Source organism: Siniperca chuatsi, linkage group LG16, assembly GCF_020085105.1.
Source record: "Siniperca chuatsi isolate FFG_IHB_CAS linkage group LG16, ASM2008510v1, whole genome shotgun sequence".
NCBI lineage: Eukaryota > Metazoa > Chordata > Actinopteri > Centrarchiformes > Sinipercidae > Siniperca > Siniperca chuatsi.
In genome coordinates, this window is record NC_058057.1 from 3,124,825 (window position 1) to 3,145,729 (window position 20,905).

The following is a 20,905-nucleotide window of genomic DNA, read 5'->3' on the forward strand; positions in this document are numbered from 1 at the left end:
ATGAAAAAGCAATAATGATCTGTTCGACACCGAACCATCAGTTGTCCTGGGCAAAAGTCACAAGAGAGACTCAAACGGGGCTGCCTCACCCCCTTTCCTAAGCCTCTCAAACCGCTACACAACTCCTCCCGTTCTGGACTCCTCTCCAAATTTCTTTGGACTATATATCCATATATTTATTTTTTTATTATATATATATATATATATATATATATATATATATATATATATATATATATATATATATATATATATATATATATATATATATATATGTCTTCTGATTGATCTTATGTAGGTGTACTTCAGAACACTAGGTTTACATTTGCAGTTTATCTCCAAATCACAACTAATAAGCCAACCAAGATCATAGTAAATATAAGTCATTTAATTATGTTATGCATAAAGGACAATGATAAAAATACAATATGATTATATAAACACTGCCATGGTTATAATGTACAATTAAGATTTTGTTCATGACACTAAAAATATCATACAAAATCATCAGAGCATGAGATAATAATAATAATAATCATCCACCAGGATCAACCACTTAAGAATGTGTGTCAAGTGTCTGATTAGGTGTGCCGTCTCTTCCATATTGTGGCTTCCGATGGTGAAAAAGTATGTGGCCACAGACCTGAGAACAGCTCTGCAGCTTTTACCTAAAATCATTTAAAGAATGTGTCACATTGTTCAGTCACTGAGCCATTATACTGTAAGTCCCGCATGAGTAAGAGTAAAAAATGCATTCAACTAAATGTACCAAGTTATGAAAGCAGATGGGGTGAGTGCACTGCAGATATGTAGGTGTAGTGATACAATGTAGCTACCAGGGGCAGACTAGATGATTTGGGGGCCCTAGTGAAAAATGTAAAAAAATATTGGGCCCCTGGACTGACAAAACTATGGGGCCCAGCAGGTGTCAAGGAGAAAAAATGAATTCCAGTGTGCGCTCAAAATAATCAGTTGTGCTTTCGAATGACTTAATTTGCACACAAATTAACAGAACCTAACTTTAGACAATCTTTAACAAATGTTTAAGGGATGTCAAAGATAATGTAATACAATGTTTAACGGGCATCTAAAATCAAATCTAAACTGCATTATATCCAAGAGGCTCAGTTACAGTAAATTCGATTATCCATAGCCTGACAACACATACACCACTGTGTAGCCTAATGCAACCAAAGCCATCAATAGGCTGCTGCTAAAAAGGACGTACAATGTAATATCACAAAAAGTGTTGAGGGGACAATGACACGTGCTTTGAAAATGATAACCTAATTATGTTGATATGAAGAAATGAATTTAGTATTTGTAGGCACCTCAATACCAAAATACTGCTGCCAGCCTGCCACCATCACTCTGGGTGCTGCTCCCTTCCTGACACAACAACCTACAACTTCAGTTCCTACTGCTACAGTTTTACACTTGTTAATGGAAAAGACCATGGAAAATCTAATGTGCTTTTTGTTTTGATTTTGTAACGGAACTACATGGGTGTACTTTGCCTGTTGAAAGTTTAGGGAGTGAAAGTGAAAGCGGTCACTCGTAGCGACGAACCCACTGAGAAAGCTCACCAACTCTGCAGTTCCTCTTAGCTCTACGGAGAATTTTAGCATCTTTCAACTCATCGTTTTGATTTTACGGCATGCGGCTGTTTTGAGTCAGATGTTTTTCTGCAAAAAAAAAAAAAAAAAAAAAAAAAAAGCTCTGGCAAACTAACTGAACACTACCTGCCCAACACCAAACAGACAGGTTCGCAACTAGCTGGTGAACGTAATGGAGCGTTTACCAAAATAGAGCTAAAAAGGAGAGCGGATATTGGATTTATATTCACATTCATCAGGAAGCCAGAAACAGATGTTCTGTGTTTCCTGGATGTGTAAATAAAAATGTTTGCCAACACGTTCTCCATATCAACGTCATAAGATGATAATGGGGGGTGGCAATGTGTTATGTTCCAGTCATTTGTGCACAAATAATTCATTTTCAAGAAACAAATTAGGTAATTAGAGAAAACTCTTTAAAATTTGTGCGCATGAATTAGTTCCCCCTCCATGACACCTGCAGGGCTCCATACAAACCTGACCATATTCTTTTGATTTTAGCTCTCTTAGCTGAAAGTAAATATTACAGTTGCACAAAGACAAAAGCCTCAAGTGAAACTATTTGATAATGTATTCAAGGGTGTGTACGTGACTCTGGAGTGACGTAGTTTGTCGTTAAGGAGATCATCTTATTGTGCATTCATTTAGTGGGCCCCTCTGGCTGCTGGGGCCAAAGACAGTCACATTTCTTTGAATGATGTTAAAAATCACTTCTGGTTGCTTCACGTGAAATCAGGAATGAGATGAGATGATAGCACCTGCAACCCTCTGAGTCTCCCTCTCTAAAATACAAAGCCAAATAGATTGAGCTTGCAAGTGAACATGACTCATAAATCCTCTGAGGTACCTTCCAGTAATAGCTCGGCAGGTTTCCAGTAGAAAGAATGTTTGCTATGCTGAGTGCAAGAAGAACTGGTTTGTTGAGATAGACAGATGTACCCGTCTGAAAGTACATTAAGTTGTCAAACAAAGCGAGATCACTTGTGTCGCAACCAACTGTTGCTGTGGAAAAAGTGTCAGATCCAGTTATGGTATTCTATCATATGCAGATTAAACATTTTGTCCACAATGAATGGAATTTTAAAATTACGTTTGAATCTGTTACTTCATAAAAAACATCAATGTTCATGTTTGGGGGATTCTGATTTTGCTTCAGTGCAGAGAGAATATGTTTTTGGAACCCTTTCTTTCCTGGTCAGCGTGCTAGTAACGACTGGCATCGTCGTAGGAGGTTACGTCCAGGTCAAAGAAGTCCTCCAGCTTCCACTGCACGGTCTCGAATGTGGGCCGATCCTGATCGTTCTCCTTCCAGCAGTCCATCATAATGTCATACATGACTTTTGGGCAGTTGGGGGGGCACGGCATCCTGTAGCCCTGGGGAACCCTCTGGACCACCTGGTAGTTCGTCATGGCTGGAATAATCACAGGAGGACATTATAACTTATCTTGCAGGAGACAATTATTTTGCATTAAAATGTTTACCTGGAAGGTTTTGAGGTTTCTGATAGCAACGCAAATCATAGAACAATGGCGCCTTTACTTTTCGGAAAATTCTGAATAAATCACTCCCGTTTTTTTGTTAATCTCTATGTTCAGGGAATCATTTCTAAATGATTTCTAATGTTGATGAAAAGTCTCACCTGGGTAAGGCATCTGTCCAAATGTCATGATCTCATACAGCAAAATCCCAAAGGACCAAACGTCAGATTTGATACTGAACTTGTTGTCGTGGATGGCCTCTGGAGCAGTCCACTTCACAGGGAATTTAGCTCCTTCTTTGGCTTCATACACATTTTCATTCTCTTTCTAGAAACAGCACAAGGCACACAATACAGATTTTTACTTTCAGTCAGTCAGCTTTAGTGTAAAGATCTGCACTTTCGCAACATGGCCATACAAAACTGGATTTTAGAGGGGTATTTGATACATCGGGGCATCAGTGTTGTAAACACAAAACACCTGATGTGATAATACCTAAAGTGAAACAGACTTTGTGGCTTGGGTTGTGGAGTATTTATTAGGCTGTATTATGTGTCACAATCTGGCTCCTGAAGCCAAGACGCAAAGAGAGACACACCATTTCCAATAAGGTGTACATGTGGGCTGAGAATGGTGCGCGAATGTTGTGACGTGCATAAAATAAACAAAAGGAAACCGAGGAGGAGCTAACGCCGCCACATAACCAAAGGGTTGCCTGCGGGAAGGGAGAGGGAGTATGAGCAACACAGCCTAGATTTAATAGGTTGGGAACTCCGGGCCCAGATGTTATCACTGTCAACCAAACGGTGCATGCCAGTAAATGAGGGCAGCGTGTACAATTAGTGGAGAATGCAGGCTTGCTTTAGTTTCACGTCAAGGCAGCCATTCAAGGCATTAAAATACGCAGCAAGTACAGCTCCAACACCTCGCAAGCTTCAGTGTATGATAAGTTCAATACCAAAGTATTTCTTTAGTGTAGTGTACATTTTTAGCTTTGTGATTAGTGAGAACTATCACACGCGCTCCATACAGTATACAATACCACTTCAAATGTCAAACCCACCATGAAGACCCTGGCGAGGCCAAAGTCAGCCACCTTGCAGATGTTGTTCTCGCCCACCAGGACGTTCCTGGCTGCCAGGTCTCTGTGGATGTAGTTCTGTAACTCCAGGAAAGCCATGCCTGATGCCACCTGGGCAGCCATCTCAATCTGGTCCGAGATACACAGAGTGGCACCCTTATCCTCTGTAATCAAAGTAGAGAGGCACATAATCAGTCGCAGTCCTACCATGTTTGAGGTATGATAGGTGGCAGAGACAGAAAGGTGATAAAATGCTTTTTCTAGAAAAAAAAATTATTTAGCCCATTGATTTTAATCGGAAGAAATTTGATTATTATATGGTGGTGAATAACAATTTGTTTGTTTGTTTGTTGGTTTATTTATTTCAACCTTTTGGCTAATGCTGGAAGCTAGTGGCAGGGGACTCCTCCTGCCCTTTGCCCCAAACATGGAACTCTGAACGATCATTTTTAAATTGGAAATCAAATTAAAAAATAAATAAAAATTAAAACTAATTGCACTCTTTCTAAATTCGCATGATAGGCAATAACTCATGTTCATGTCTTAACAAGCTAAAAGAGGTAAAATAATTATTTTATTATTTACTCAGCTGTAGCTAATTAACCATAATTCTGTTCTCTGGCCAAAATATAAAATGGAGCTCTTGGCGGTTGCATGCTGTTAAAACACTGTAGTCTTTTGAGAGTCGAAAAGATATAATGGGATGAGGATATAACGTTCAGATTTTGTTTAAACTCTTTCAGAGTGGTGTTGATTCAACTGTATTAATTGTATTGTGTTGTACTGACAGCTCATGTACACCCCATTTACGTCAGTGAGGGTAGGCTAAAAAACACCTCTTTGTATAATGCAATACAGTTCAACAGCACAACAAACTATATCCTCCAAAATGACCATGAGTCTCTAATACAGTTTCAACTAAAACTGAACATTAGAACCTTCATGAAGGTAGGATTTATTTCCACTTTATTGCTAATAAACTGGCAACTGTGTGTATATTACCACTTTTGAATGTCATGATTAAGTTAAGTTATTGAGTAATTTTTAGTATACCACAAATCTTATCTCGTATTATTATAATATCAGTCAGAAAAATTGCAAATTGATGTTTTTCTCAAATCGCTCAGCCTTAAGTAAAATTAAATGTTAACAGGGTAAAATGCTGTTTTACCCAGCATTTATATAAAGTTTCAATTTCAAGCATTTTATTAAATTCTAAAACAAAAAAAAAAAAAAGGTATTTTCTACAGTTCTATATACCCATTAGTTTTGAACCCTGGTATATAGTGTATTTTTTGACTGTTCTAACAATGAATGAATTTGCCTTTTATACTTCTGTGCAGTTGGATAATGTGTGTGGGCACTTTGTGTTTTCACTTAATTTGCCTCCTCAGGACTGTGTGGGTGTGTCCAGAATCAACCTGCTCAAAGGTCTAATAATTCAGAATAACTGACACCTGTGAGGGTTTGCAGAGCCTTTAAACTTAGAAAACCTGAGTAAAATCTAACTCACCTCTTACAGTGGGGTTTTTAATGTTCACTACCCTCATAAAAAAAAAATTAATCAAAAGTAATAGCAGCTACAGTCTAGATTGTGTGTTATACTTCCTACTTGTGTGACTTTGAACATGTCCTAGCCATGAGATGTTACAGTAGCAGGGTGTATGATGAATTATGATTGATGTGGGTCACCACACAGACTGTCTCAGGGCTGCAGACATCAATTCCACATGAGCTCGCCTCAGAGTGACAATCATTCTAAATGAACGTGACACTGTATCTCTCACATTACAGCACAGCATGTCTGTTTAACAGGTGAGCACAACACATGTCCCAGCAAGGACAAGGTCTGAAATCAAACAAATGTCTTTGGTCAAAATACTAAGCAGCATTAGAGTAACTCTCTACTAAAAAGGTGCTCCTATACATTGTGTATACACACACACACACACACACACACACACACACCAAAAAAAAAAAAAAAAAAAACAGGTCTCGGTGACCCAGCATTAAAATCGCTACCACTGGCCCCAACTCCATCCAGGAATTACAAAACTCCAGCAAACTCCAGTAGTATAAAGAACAACTTTATTATGAGACTAACTTGCTTTGGCTTGTGGCCTTCATCGGGGTCATTCATGAAGGCCACAAGCGTTGGTCTCACAATAAAGTTGGTCTTTACCCTTCAAGCGTTGCTGGAGTTGGACCTCTTCAGACATTCAGAGCCTCAGTAATGTAAGAAAATGAATGATAGTGCAACTTGACCAAAGTTAATATGAGTGGATTCTGTTACTCATATTAGTATTCTTTGTCTCACTTCTGTTTGGGGGATAATCATGCTTTAAGTTCTTTACGAACTTCACTTCCCATGATACTTAGGGGGATGTAAACAGGAAGTATATTGTTGCTATGGATTCAGTGACTTCCATACTGTGGGCTACAACTTGAGCTCCATTTTTTAGCCTATATTTGTTTACATTTTGGCAAATTGGCACCATTAGAAGTATGTTGAATTAGCTATTATGATTTCTAAGTGGATTTATGGATGTTTATTTGCGATTGACTGATTGATTGATAACGATCCTTAGGAAGTGTAAGTCACACTGAATCTAAAATTATGTGTATCGTGTCAGATTTGGATGAGTTATGACTCAGAGAAGGAGTGCGTTTTTTGAGGCAAACTGCAGCAACTGGGTGCGTATATTTTAAAGTACCTTAATCACCTCCATGAGCTGTCACAGCCCTGCAGCTCCAACTGCTGACTGTGCTGGTGAGCGGCCACATCAGCGGCCAAACTACAAACTACTTGTCCCTTTCCTCATCCCACTACATCCCCTTGCGGAGGCGCGTTACAGTTTGAAAACCTCTGATTTATACTGTCAAAACTGTCCATGCTGGTTTGATGCCAACAGATAAAACTAGGTTAACATTAATGCGTGCCCTTGTCTTTTCATATCACAGCAGAATGAGCAAATCCTGGACTCCTGCAGCCAGACATCAGTAAGATCTCAGTCGAGCTCAGGGTTTGATCTGCAGTATTCTTCCTTAACATAATTTCAGCTAAATTAAACTAAACTAAAAGTCAATACTGTAGAGCTTCACATTTTTAATGTATCTTTTGCATTTCATCCAATCGGGCCAAAAATATTGACATCTAAAAAGAAATATAAAAAAAAAAACTATAAATTTAAGATGAACTCAGTGGGAAAGTGGGCAGACCGAACACCTGGAATGGATTTTGTACAAAAAGGAAATTAATTTATAATTTCATGTAGTCCGAGACTACATGAAAATAAAATTCATAATATGAAATATGTGCAGGTGGGAACAGAGTTTAGATTTCTAAACTGTAGAATCTAAAATGGTTTTGTTGCTCTGGGATAAATCTCTACCGTAGCCTGACCCTCGGGTGGGGAGGTTGTTTTCGAAGAACAGCAGCAGCACTGGACTCTGATCCTGTCCAGTAGCAGTGGCTCATAATCACATGTGTAGATGAACGTGAGGTCATCTTACTCTGGAGGTACTCCAACAGGCTGCCATTCTGCATCAGCTCTGTGATGATGTAGATGGGCTGCTCCATGGTGCAGACAGCGTACAGCTGGATCAGCTTGGCATGACGCAGCCTCTTCATGATCTGAGCCTCTCTCAGGAAGTCCTCAGGGTCCATGGTACCTGCGACAGTTGTTCAGTCATGTTATATTAAACAAGGAACTATGCCCTCTTACAACTGCAACTTCATTGCAAGATATTTTTAATACAGAATTGTACTTAATTTTAAATTCTGACAAATTAGCCCAAAATGAATACTACTAGCCACTTACAATGTTAAATAAACTAAGAGAATGGAAGTTTCCAGAGGAGCACCACCCAGGAGTGGTCTCAGAAATCTTTTTAAAAATAACTTTTTTTTTTCTTTTTTTTTTTTTATCTCTTTCAGACAGGTTACTACTGGTTTTGTAAAATCACCTTGCCCTTAACTCATTTTTACACATTCCTAAATTGTTACTGGTTTAAGAAAGCATTAGTGTACCAGGTTTGAGGGTCTTCACTGCGACTGCTGTGGTTTCGTTCCACAGACCCTCAAACACTTCTCCAAACTGACCGGCTCCCAGCTTCCTTAGCAGCTTGATGGAGTTGCGGTCAATCTCCCATTGGTCCACAGTGTTGTAGGACAGACCGTGAGTCTGTGGAGCCTCCATCTACACAGACAGGAAGAGTCACCGTTTACTGAGAGGACAATGTGACTTTATACTGTATGAAAAAGTTATTAGTGATTAGAAACAAGGCAATACAATAATTTAGAAAGGAATTAGGAATTTAGAAAATAAATAATGTGTTTAGTTCATGTTATACCGTATAGTGTGTTTTACCTTTTTACATGGTTCACTCAGACGTACACAGAGGCCATCGGCCTGTCTGGAGTAATGTTCCACTAACTCCTTCAGTGTTTGAAAGGATCTAGTCCTTGACACGTAGTAGTGACCATTCTCCAGTTTTTTCAGCTTGTAATGCTTCACCCCCCCACTGTCCAGCACTGAAAGACAAGTCAGCATCAGTGATAAAGTGATATTCAAGAGTCAAGAACTGTATAAGTAAGGTTTCCTCATAGTACAGCAAGACTAAAGCTTTTAATCAAAGCAAGCCAACGCAAGTTTGTCATGGTCTTGCTTACATGACCAGCATGTGACAATCTAACAGACTTAATGTGCAAAGAATTTTCCATTCATTTCTAATTAATTCATTATTTAAAAACAAATATATTTATCATTCCTTTGACTTGCTATTGTCATTATAGCATGTCCTCATATAAAGTAGTAAGTATTAACTGTGGTTTAAAGCAGCATTAATTTATTTTTTGCACCACTTGGGAGCAACGCAACAAGCTGTAAACAAAACACTGACATTGCTCCACCTTGTTCTATTATGTGCACCAGCTAGTCATTAACTTTGTCTGTCTGCTGTTTGCTGCTGCGCAGGTAATATACAGTGGCTTTATCAGAACTTTTTCCACTGAAAACAGGTGCCTGCTGCAGTTGGAAATGAGCTTGATGAGAGCTGTTAGACTGAACCAGAACAGTCTCACAGCTTGCAATGATTTTTCCTCCTTTGAAGTGTTTAAACTTGGCGGCCCATCCCAGTCATATTTGCTATTATTTATCGCCCCCCTAAACCAGCTGGCTCCTACTTGTTGGAACTCCCTGAGTTTTTATCCAGTCTTGTGTTAAATTATGATAGAATTCTTCTTTGTGGTGATTTTAATATTCATGTTGATGACTCCTCTAATGCTTCATGTTTGTATCTGATCACCTATGCATTGTTTTTAACTGTGAATTAGAGGCTGCTAGTACGGTCTTATCTCCCTCTAAGTACACACGCATCCTTAATGAGCATAGTGCCATAAAATTCTGTACACTGTTCAATCCTCCTGGCAGTGTGTTTCCCAATCCCTCCAACACCAACGATTTGGTTGATTATTTTAACTATCTGTGCTCTTCAACCTTAGATCTCATAGCTCCTCTGAAAAATAGACCAAACTCAACATTGCAAAAATACGATCTATTTTAAATCTTAGTGATGCAGAAACTGTTGTACATGCTTTTATCTCCTCATGCCTTGATTATTGTAACAGCCTGTTCACTTGTCTTAATCAAAAAACTTTGACACGACTGCAGACTGTACAAAACTCAGCTGCTAGGCTGTTAACCAGGACCAAGAAGTACGACCACATAACACCTGTTTTAGCCTCTTTACATTGGCTCCCTGTTGGTTTTAGGATATATTTTAAGATCTTGTTGATTACTTTTAAGGCTCTTCATGGCCTGGCCCCAGATTATATTTTAGACCTTGTAATCCCTTATGAACCTTCACATAGTTTGAGATCTTCGGACAGGGGTCTTTTGTCCGAAGAAAACTAAGGGGGACAGAGCTTTTGCTATCAGGGCACCGAGGCTCTGGAACAACTTGCCCGAAGAAATTAGGCTGTCTGAGTCAGTGTCTTCGTTTAAGTCTCGTCTCAAAACACATTTTTATCTGAAAGCAGATCCTGATTTTACCTGAACTGGCAGTTTATTTTACTGTTTATTTTATTGCTTTTGTGTATTTTATTTCTTTATATCTCGTCATTCACTGTGGTATTTTATTTCTCTTGTTGTGAAGCACTTTGTACTTTGTTTTGATAAGTGCTCTATAAATGAAGTTTTTATTATATATATATATATATATATATATATATATATATATTTACCACAGAGACATACTATGTTGTTTGGTAATTACAGTGGAACCTATAGGCTCAATTTAACAACACAAGCACCTAGCATGATTATAGTGTAATAATATAGATTATATGAATATATTATTGTATAAACACACATTTTGCTTACATGTATGTACTGACACTGTTTGAGACACATTTCTATAATTTGAATCCAGAATGATGCAGACTAAAAACACAAAGATGAACTAAAGAAGGTGTCTATAATTTTACAAAATTATTTTTAATACACTTTGGCAGGAGAGACAGATGAGGGGTCACAGAGAAAGGGACAGACCGTGAATACAGAGGGTGAGAGAGAACAAAGAGTAGATGGTGTCTGTATGAATTTCCCTTTACTTGAACACTTTAATTAAAGATTTTCGACATTCATTTTCTGATGTTTCATGATCATTTTAGCGTCTTCTGTATTTCCAGATTGTAGTGTGGATCATTCATTGCAACATTTAACCTGAGTCCCATGTATTACTGCATGACAGATCATTTATGCTACTGCCCATTGACATGGTTTTAAAGCTATTGTTATCCAGTTTTTGCTCTTCAAATGTCTTAAAATTCACATATTTAGATCAGGGAAATTTAAAAATTTTTGAGGGGGGCATGCCCCGAACCCCACTATTAAGCTTGGTTGTTGGACCTCGGTATTTCTAAAACCCTGCGTATGGCCCTGGTCATCAACTGGCTTTAATGAATGACCATGGAAAGAATTTGGTCATAACGGAAAGAGCAAGGCCAGAGTGGAAAGATTGGAACAGAGAGAGATAAAGTTATCACACTGCTTTTATGGGAGCAGAGACTTCTATTTATTTAACTTGATGACCTTGAAACCATTAATCATTTGAGTAAATTGAGGAAACAAGTGAGTCAGTGAACAAGGCTAGGGGTGTTAGGAAAGGTGTGTTTTGTTGCAGAGAAGTATACAGACAGCTGAATGCTAACTAGCATGACTTCAAGTGGAATAAACACTAGTACAATTGAAATTTGTTGGCAGTCTGATTGCTTTAGGAATGTTATTCAGACATTACTGCACAGGTTCTTCAGTCATTATAGGTTAATATTGTAAAAATGACACATTCCACAATATTCTGTTTTTGTTTAGTTCTGTTTTTAGATGTAAGGACTACAGGTAGAACGAACAGTGGCCATTAGCCACAATTGTGGCAATTATGAGATAATGGTAAGTGCTAAAGTAGAGAAGAGTCATAAAATACTAGCTAATATTAGCCACCATAAGCTACTGGTCATACCACACCAAGCATGGCTGTAACAGCAAAACCCCTGAATGTACTGAACTGCGCGAAGGTGTGTTTCACTGCTTATGAACTCCCATTTTATTTGTAAGATTGAAAGAACAAGTCATTTGTTTTCATTGTTACATAGCCTTGCTTCAATGCTGAAAGCATGGATGTCTGTCTGGACCTTCCCTTCACTACTTGAACCCATTTTGAGATCTCTCTTCTTATTCACATTCATTTTTCATTTAGTACTCTGCAGCATGGATTATGGGAGACCCCACCCCACCCCCAGTCAGCGAACTGACTCACTGAATCACTTGCTATCTATATAAAGCTTGCTAACATTAGCCACCATAAAGTACTGGCCATCAAAACCCCCTATGTTTTACTGCTGAATTCAACTTAATAATTGTATTACTTATGAATTCAACTTTTTGAAAGGAGATTGTGTTATTTAGTCTTTCAAAATGTACATAATCCCTCTTTAATATTAACATTAATGTGCACTGTTCCTTTTAAATAAACAAAAAGGTATAAAATTCACTTGAATGAGTGTTTGGTTTCAGAGGAGAATTTATTCAAAGCTTAAGCTGTTACTGTAGCTTCTTATCTCAGCTTACCTGAGAGGGAGAGCTCCCCTTTCTGACTTTCACAGTTTCTGACGAGGAAGGCGCCATGCTGGTTCCCTCCTGCCAACAGCAACTTCTCTGCATCCAGCCTCTTGGTGTCGGGAAAATACCATCTGCAAATCAGAATTCAAGCAAAGACGCAGAGCTGGTCAAACAGCAATTTCTGAAAATATTATATATATTTTGTGTGTGCATCAAAGCCGTGTATCGTCTTCCTCTGTGCCAAAGAGCTCCATTGTTGTCCAAAAACTATTAAAAACACATCAATCAACCACACTGTTGCGCTGGATGACATGTTCCTTCATTACCATGAACACACACACACACACACACACACACACACACACACACACACTGTAGTTTATTTTGACGCAATCCCAGATACACTGTCCTGCTGCCATAAATATTCACATAAATATATGTGTACCAATCTGCAGCTGAAAACAGTCCCCATCAAATCCAATCTTCCCTCCTGTTTCGACAACGATTGTTTAAAAAAAAAAGTACAGTACTCAGCTGCTTTAGTCTGAAAATGAAAAAATCCAAGTATATATTCATGACTCATTTTTAAAGAGTTACATCTTACAGTGTATGGTAAGAACCAATAAGCTGGGAAAGTCCCAAGTATTAAAGACAGAATAATTATTGTTGGTTTGCTTTTCATGAGATTTGCTGACAAAAGGAAAAACACAAGATAACACCAGCCTTATCCCTTAAGGCCTTTATTGTGTATTGATCTTACATGATGCATCATCCTAAATGATTTCATGCTTAGTCAAATTACCACAAACTAACTAATACATACATTAGGAGGGGTCAAAACATACCTCTACGTGCTTTTTATGTCTGTGCTTCTGCTTTCCATGTTTTAACTGGTGTCTAATAATGCAGCACAATGTCTTATTTGGTCCATATTTCTATTAACATTAATATCCTCCATTTCATTGCTTTGTATGTCTTGTATTATGTGCTTCTGTGTTGCATTTTTAAATAGTACCTGTCAATGTAGTATAATAGTGTCCTATATGATGTTTTTTTTTACTAACATTATCTTTTCTTTTTATTATTGCTCTGCATGCTTATAAATTATCAATAACTGTCATTTTAATCTTGTGTTCTGTTTTTAGGGTGACTTTAACATCTGCTCAGGGACTACAGATGAAAAATGGGTAACTCTGGCGTATTTACAGCAATGTTTATTAATGTGCACTACCCCTGTTAAATAAACTAATAAATAAACCAACAAATAGGGGACCACCATTTATGTTTCCCCCAGGTCCCCCTAGCAGGTTAATCTGGCCCTGATTAAACTGAGAATAGCTACAGAGGCCTATGACATTTAACCAGAAGCTTAGTCCACACGTCCAGAATCTTTAACTGGTGATTAATCAGGTCAAGCTTATCAGCTGATCCAACACAAAAATGGAAATATGATGCACTGATGTATTAGGAAATGGCCAGTGTTACATTTATCATTAGATGTAAAATGGAAAAGTTAAACCCTATCATTAAAATGCTGAAAGGCCTGACCTTTAACATTACACACAGTCCGACACTCTGCTTGATACTGTCCCCAGATATGTGATAAGCAGTGTGACCTCATGTCAGCGCGTTATGAAACTAATTCTTCTCTATCTATCCTCACATCGTGTCCATCAAGTTTGTGCTTTAGTGAAACTATGACACAAATGAAGCCTAGACTGGTAAAAGGAATCTAAACTATTGTTATCCCTGTAAACAAAAACAGGAAAAACCAGAGAACAGCTGAGAAGAAACAGGTTTTACTTAGATGCCAAGTTGGCTGAGAATGAGAAGAATCACAAATATGGGTTGGACTTCTCTGCGACATTAACTTTTCCAACAATTCAGCTAAAGAAAATAGTACTCCTTTTTTTTTTTTTTAGTGAAAACAATGTCTGTATAGGTTCCGACATACTATGGTACCTGAACACTCTGAAGTGGCTACCTGCAGCCACAATTTAGTCTGTTGCAAAACCAGTTTCTCTAACTATTCAGAATGATGTAGTTGAGTATAAGGTACATGTAAGTACATGCAATTGTCCATGAAAAGGCCTTTTAATGCATTGTTGATGCTCTTATGTTTTTGAGCCTTTCCATCATGGGAATTATTAACCTGTGAGCCTACATTTCCTGGTCACAGACAATCATTAACTAGTTTAACCCAAGACTTTACTCTGTAGACGTTATTCAGCACTAAAGACAGAAAAACTGTCTTTTACTCTGTGAAATGACATTAAAATGACACACTGGTGGTTCTGAAAGGATTTCATATCTGTCAGTAGGCATTCCAAACGTGTTACCACTCTTAGACAATGATGTAATTGGAAAACCAAATCACAGATTGGAATTTTGTAAGTTTTGAAAAGGGAATCGCTATTTCATACAATACCAAATAAATATGACAGCAAGGATGATGATGATGATGATGATGATGATGATGAAGTTCTACTTACGGTTCTGCATCAATACTCTCCACAGGGGCCACATAATTAGCCGGGATGTATCCCTGTTTGGAGGCCGAGACCCCGGTGAGGGCTTTCGCAAACCACCATTCCCCAGCACTCTTGTCCAGAGCCTCTAAAGTATCCCCAGTGTTAAAGCTTAGGTCCTCCTCAGTGCGAGCGGAGTAATCATACAGGGCAATGTAATAATCCCCTGCTTTCTCCACCGGAAGCGGCGGTAAAGATCTTTTTGAATAAAAGTCCGGCTCTGTGTTTTTATCAACACCGGGATTTTCAAAAACTGTGCCAGGTTTCTCCTCAGGCCTGGTCTCATCTCCGGATTGGTTCGGTTTTTTAAAACACGTCAGAAAACTCTGCCAACAAGAAGAAAACCTCTTTTGGATCTCCATGGTGTGGTCGTCAATCACAGTAAGTCATTCTGTGTCAGGAATAAACACGGAAATAGTTTGGGGGAATCCCTTCTCCTATTTTATGATCCACATTCCATAAAATAAAGACTCATTTTAATAATCCCAGATTCGGAATGTAGTGGTCAGCACACACCCGGCTAACAAAACAAGCTGCGGGAAGTGATTGCCACTTAAATGTGAAGTTTCCTGGTGGAGAATTGGGTTGGGAGTTCATGGTTCACGTTCCAGTGTGTAAATCACCTGCACCTGTTGAGGAATGGGGAGAGGCTCACGTTCAGCGGAGCGTCACCACGCCGACGTGCGCCTGCGGTGCGCTAAGTAGGCGGAGTCTGAGTATGGAAAGCCCAGAGTGCCATTAAACGCCTCTATTTCCACGCGATTAAAACGCCGTTTTTCACGCCGTTTTATTCGCCGCCATTTTCGGCGCTATAGTGGTTTACATTAAAACGCTGCTTGTCAAAAACACCGCTTTTCAGGCGTTTTTTCCTTATGGTAAAAATATATTTTCAATCACTTACAGTCTTTTTCATACTTGCTATGCTGTAGTTTCTAAATTCATCTCTGCCTACAGTTCCCTACCAGTAATAAAATCCGGCAACACCCAACTTTTCATGTGACAGTCAGCCAAATCCAACCAACATGGCATTCTGAGGTAGAGCTTAGTCTACTCTTAAACTCATTCCATGTGCAATGACTTCCTGTACATAACACCAACAATGTATTTAATGCAACTTATTGCAAGTGCTGCTACACCTTAATTTTACCCACTGCTTTGCAACAGCCGTGTGTTCTCCGGTTTTCTAAGGTACTAGAATGTCTTGTGCCTTCACGTTTCACAGCAGTGAAATGGGAATTTATCAAAATGAGAAATGTTAGTGATCCAGCCCAAACTAGATCCAACCATATAAAATTAATACAACAAAGTGGCTTCACAAACACTGCATTTTATGCTCATATGTCATTGTATGCTTCAGAACAGTATTATATATTTCTATATAGCTGACATAATGACTTTTACAAAACGTATTACACCTGTCTCACAGTGTAGCAACATTAATGGGTGGTCACATTAATGACAAAAATATCAGCGTCTAGGGGTTTCTGGTGATCTGCAGAGTGCTGGTGAAGGAAGAGGGAGCCATCCAAGATGGAGACTGCAGCATTCTTCACCTCACACCCAGCTGTGGGACGCTATCAAGGCAACCTGGCACACCTGCACCCACTTACTACCTGCAGGAGGAGACACATACAGCAGGAGAGAACACAAGGCGGGAGCCACGGAGAAGGCCAGGCCGGGCCGTAACAAGCAGTCTTATAGATAAATATAGCATTTGGTCCAAATTATGTATTTCAAAAAGCAAGGTGTAATTGTGTAACTACAAATAAACTGTAATACATCTCAGTACCTTTGCAATGAGAGTCATTGTAAGGCAGGGCATGATCAGAAGGCAGCTGCAGATGGGGTTTAGTTTAAGAAGTGGGAGAATTTTCTCAACACATAAAGGAACACTTAGTTTATCAGAAAAAATCAACTCAATTAAATTCAAAAGCACCAAATTTAGAGAAGTGAGAAGTACAATATTTACCTTGAGAGATGTAGTGAAAAAGAAGTATAAAGTTGCATAAAATGGAAATACTCAAGTAAAGTACAAGTTACTCAAAAAGTACAGTACTTGAGGAAATGTACTTATTCCACCACTGGATCAGAGTGATGTCGAATGTGAGCATGAGATGGAGCAATGGGAGCTCGCTTTAACTTGCACTGCTGCTGCTGGCGGCGCTGCCACAAACAACAGAGGTCTTCGCTTCTTATTACCAGAAAAACGGACACAGTCTTTGTTCACTGACAATGACGTCTGCAGGTGGTAGTGCAGAGGAGTCTCACGTCTGACCAAACCCCCGGCCACAGGTGGTGCAGTACGGTGAAACGTCAGCAGACGATCCCGCAGAGTCAGTCGGCAACTGATGATTCAAAAGCAGATGGAAGAAAGGTTTAAGGTTGCACAGGGGAGGAGGGAGGAGAAGGCTGCAGGGTGACAAATTGTTAAGAGTTAGGCAATATTTGAATTTAGACACCAGACATGAACAAAACACTCACATTCATTCCGCAGTTGTATTTAGTCAACAATGAAGAACACATGGCACATGGCCTGTACAAATGTAAATGGAGATTGATAAGACGGAGAACTGATGCATGTCATTCAGGCTTGCATAAAATCATATTGTGAACATTACTGCCCATGCTGACAATTATTTGTCAACTAGGAAAGCTACCATGGCTTTTGCCCTGTAGGCCGACATTGTCACTTGTTTTGTCAGCTGACAGCCACGTGGTTGCTGCCGCTGGCCGACAGATTACACTCCGTTTAAACGGTTTTCCTGGCCCTCGCCGTTACGAGTTAAGCGGTGCACCGGCGCACTGAAATGGAGCGGACCCGCTGACGTCATAGGGCCCCTGTCGGCCCTATTGGAGGACAAGCACAGCTGATGACTTGGGATTTGGATGAAATGTGTCTTCATTTTCCCGTTATCATAGATTTCAATGATTTTTCTCATAACTAATCATTATGGAAGCCAATTTCTGCCAGGAAAAAAATAGATAAAATATAAGGACTGACTTTAATAATCATGGTAAATCACAATTTTGAAATAGTAAGTAAAAGTTATGGGAGAGTAAGAAAAAAAATGTGCGATAGTAAGTCCATTTTTAATTATGTCACAATTAAGAGATAATAAATCTAAATCATTAGATAATAACTCAAAGGCCTTAGGGGTGAGCAAGGTGCCACAACATCAGGTAACAATGCAGGATCTGCTTTTGTGGTCTTTTTATTTAATAATTCCTAACTTTTCATATGGGTTTTTTTGTTCTGCTGATGGAAATGGGCTTGCATGTCATTATTATTATTAACTGTTAACTAGATAGTTTTCTTATAATTGTGAGATGCTTAGAATTATTAGATAATAATAATTAATATTTTTATTAAAATATCATTGCTGGTGTGTTTTGCATAGCGATCTTACTCAGAGCATGAGTTGCTTATATACAAGACAATCAAGACAATGACCAATTTCAACACTATATCTATTATATCTATTATGATCACAAGATGTCTGAATTTATTTTTCTTTGGTGAAAGTAGAGATCATGAGTCCAAGTCACCCACAGCAAGGAAAATATCTGGAGCTCTAGCTAGATGTTCACTGGACAGGTGTACAGAGGGTTTATCACTGAAAACAGCTGCCTGCTGCTGCTCGAAGGTCGATGACAGCAGTGAGACTGAATCAAAATAGTAAAGTTTTCCAAAAGTTGTTGCTGAAAAACCAGCTGCGGGAAATTGCAGAGTTGGGTGATAATTGTGGGTTCATCAGTATGAGCGACTTCTTTCACGTTACACTTGGGTCATTTGACCCATTGTTCATGTAACAATATTGAGTAGTGCAGCTTTAAAGCAGCCATAATCAATATTTTTGTATTAACACTGACTTTCCACCTTGCACACAAGAGGGCGAGAAGGGCTCCAGCAGCTAATGTATGCCCCAGGGCCAACTAGCAGTGTTTTACAGAGCCGCATACTCGAATGCGCTTTCCATATTCATTTTGCGCATTTACACTGTCTGTTACGGTTTCGTTACACACCCGGAAGCACTGCACGCTCGCGCACTCGCCTCTCTGCCGCCTTCTTCTGGCACACAGGAGTTTAACTTCTGGCTCCGTAAGGACAACTTATTGGCGTTAACCGTTCAGTGATAATCGATTCGGGTTTTGGAAAACCGGCTTGGTGAATTCTTTTCGCGGTACCGTAAGGGAAGACTGAGCAGCGCGTCTATAGACTGCAGTCCTATCCCCGTCGCCACACAGACATCGGCACATCCGTACTGTCGTGCTGCTGTGCACAAGTTAATGTGTGGACACTAACGTAGGCTCCGGAGCGCTTTCCCTGCAGTTCCCCCAGCTTCAGCTACAATGAGCGAATACTTCAGCCTGTCGGACTGTGATGTTATCGGTTTCGACCTGGACCACACGCTCTGCCGCTACCATCTGAAGGAGACGTCCAGGGTGAGTGTGTGTAGCGCGTGCAGCTAGCTCCAGTACTTAATCATACGGTGGCCGTGGCGCATCGATCCGCAAACACATCTGGATTAAAAATAGCACGGAGCTGTCAATACGCTCCACGGTCACTCGTCAATTCTGTCTTGCCTGTACGAATACATTGTGTTGAAAATGCTTAGTGCTGTGGTTAGTGGCTGAATGGAGAGATGTGTGCAAGGTGATGCGATGCTCCTGATGCTGCAGTCACTGCGTGACTCACAGGTTGAACGTCGGCGGTGATGATCATACATGTCTTTAAATCCTCTTTGAGGCCTATTGGAAACAGTATCTTCTCGTATTATAATGTATTTGCTATTATTATGACCTACAATCACTGCAGACTCACAGGGTCTAGCTAAATTCTGTGACACATGAGTGAAAAAAAAACAACATAAATGACTGTTGAATCCCAGCCAATCGTTATGGCTTGTTTTATTAGGCCTGGAGTTCATTTATGCTATCCATGCATGTCCCATGTATGTCTACTAATCCTGTCAGTTAAGTAGCCTAGGATAGGGAACCCCAAAGGGTTGCCCAACAAAGAAATACTCAGCTGACTACTACTGATTTATTCGACTAATTGGTTGATTTAATTGAAATACCTGTCCCTATGCAGATACAGTCTTAAAATCCAGTGTGCATTAAAGACCAGTGAAAACTGCATAATGAATATTGTTGTAATGACAGAGATGCTAACTTTCCAGTCATGAGTTACTTCCCCATAAATGACTGAAATTACTTGATTAAACTTAAGGCTGCACTAATCAATATTTTTGATATTAACAATTGATCAAATGACTATGTGTAATGTCACAGGTGTGGTAGTGAATTAACCCCAATTCTGTAGTTACTCTCAGCCCTATGGAGCTTTTTATTCTCTTTAGTTCATTGCTTTGGTTTTCCAGCCCATACATCCTCATCTATGCTGTTTCCAGCAGCCCCAGGCAGCTGTTTTCAGTGAAAAAGCTCTGATAAACCCACTGTACACCACCTGCTCGGCACCAAATCGTCAGCAGACAGGCAAAATTAGCGGCTATATATCAGGAGTTGGAGAAGAGCGAAACAGAGCTAAAATGAAGCGTGGATTTGGATTTGGATTGGATTATATTCAAACAATAAAGCATTTTCCACATTTCCTCCCAGCATATACTGTATATATACTTTCATACATGTCATGTCTTCAAACTGTGAACTGTGTTGCGTGTCAAAATTAGTGAGCTGGAAAGAAAGTTTAAGATTTCACTGATCATCGTGCCTTCAACCAGAGAAGGAGGACATTATCAGCAAATCATCCGTTGTAGACTGGTTGGAGAAAAACCTGCATATTCTTGGCATTCAGTGGCGCGTGGTTGCATTTCATTGTTGTTGGCATTTGTATTATGACTGTGCTGCTCATTGCAGTGAGTGATGTTATCTCGTCATTGTTTTTGCAGCTGATCTATGAGAGCTTTGCCAGGTATCTGGTGGAGCATAAAGGCTATGACAAGGACCTGCTGAACCTAACCCCCGCTACCTGGGATTTCTGGTGAGTCAGCAGCAGCAGCCGTTCCCCCAGCCTAGGTGGAAATAAAGCCATAAAGAGGTATAATGAATACCTAATTATCT

General features: G+C 39.4%; 2 protein-coding genes and 2 long non-coding RNA genes across 4 annotated transcripts in view; 2 read left to right on the forward strand and 2 right to left on the reverse strand.

Annotated features, from left to right (window-relative positions):
- Positions 1 to 367: 367 nt before the first annotated feature.
- Positions 368 to 15,460, reverse strand: frk (fyn-related Src family tyrosine kinase). The gene is made up of 8 exons (XM_044168795.1): positions 14,789 to 15,460; positions 12,306 to 12,427; positions 8,547 to 8,710; positions 8,207 to 8,375; positions 7,690 to 7,848; positions 4,159 to 4,340; positions 3,257 to 3,422; positions 368 to 3,028 (listed from the first exon to the last, which is right to left on the reverse strand). Exons 1-8 carry the CDS (start codon positions 15,184 to 15,186, stop codon positions 2,820 to 2,822), a joined length of 1,569 nt encoding a protein of 522 aa, XP_044024730.1. The 5' UTR covers positions 15,187 to 15,460; the 3' UTR covers positions 368 to 2,819.
- Positions 15,461 to 15,561: 101 nt separating this feature from the next.
- LOC122862927 lies at positions 15,562 to 16,609 on the forward strand. Its single transcript, XR_006374878.1, has 3 exons — positions 15,562 to 15,699; positions 15,779 to 15,859; positions 16,296 to 16,609. It is a non-coding gene; the product is annotated as an uncharacterized LOC122862927 (long non-coding RNA).
- Positions 16,610 to 16,754: 145 nt separating this feature from the next.
- On the reverse strand, positions 16,755 to 17,722 carry LOC122862926. Its single transcript, XR_006374877.1, has 3 exons — positions 17,482 to 17,722; positions 17,306 to 17,357; positions 16,755 to 17,169 (listed from the first exon to the last, which is right to left on the reverse strand). It is a non-coding gene; the product is annotated as an uncharacterized LOC122862926 (long non-coding RNA).
- A 1,126-nt stretch (positions 17,723 to 18,848) lies between these two features.
- Positions 18,849 to 20,905, forward strand: part of nt5dc1 (5'-nucleotidase domain containing 1) — an 88,373-nt gene continuing 86,316 nt past the window's right edge. The window contains exons 1-2 of the mRNA XM_044168796.1: positions 18,849 to 19,267; positions 20,734 to 20,825. Of these exons, the coding sequence (XP_044024731.1) occupies positions 19,175 to 19,267; positions 20,734 to 20,825 (185 nt within the window). The 5' untranslated portion in view covers positions 18,849 to 19,174. The remainder of the gene's footprint in view (positions 19,268 to 20,733; positions 20,826 to 20,905) is intronic.

Excerpts from the sequence above, each read along its gene's own strand:
- frk (XM_044168795.1), bottom strand. The coding sequence starts at position 15,186 with ATGGAGATCCAAAAGAGGTTTTCTTCTTGTTGGCAGAGTTTTCTGACG. Across the intron at positions 8,376-8,546 it reads TGAGTGAACCATGTAAAAAG|ATGGAGGCTCCACAGACTCA; the intron begins GTAAAACACACT and ends CTGTCTGTGTAG. Across the intron at positions 3,029-3,256 it reads TGGACAGATGCCTTACCCAG|CCATGACGAACTACCAGGTG; the intron begins GTGAGACTTTTC and ends TGATTATTCCAG.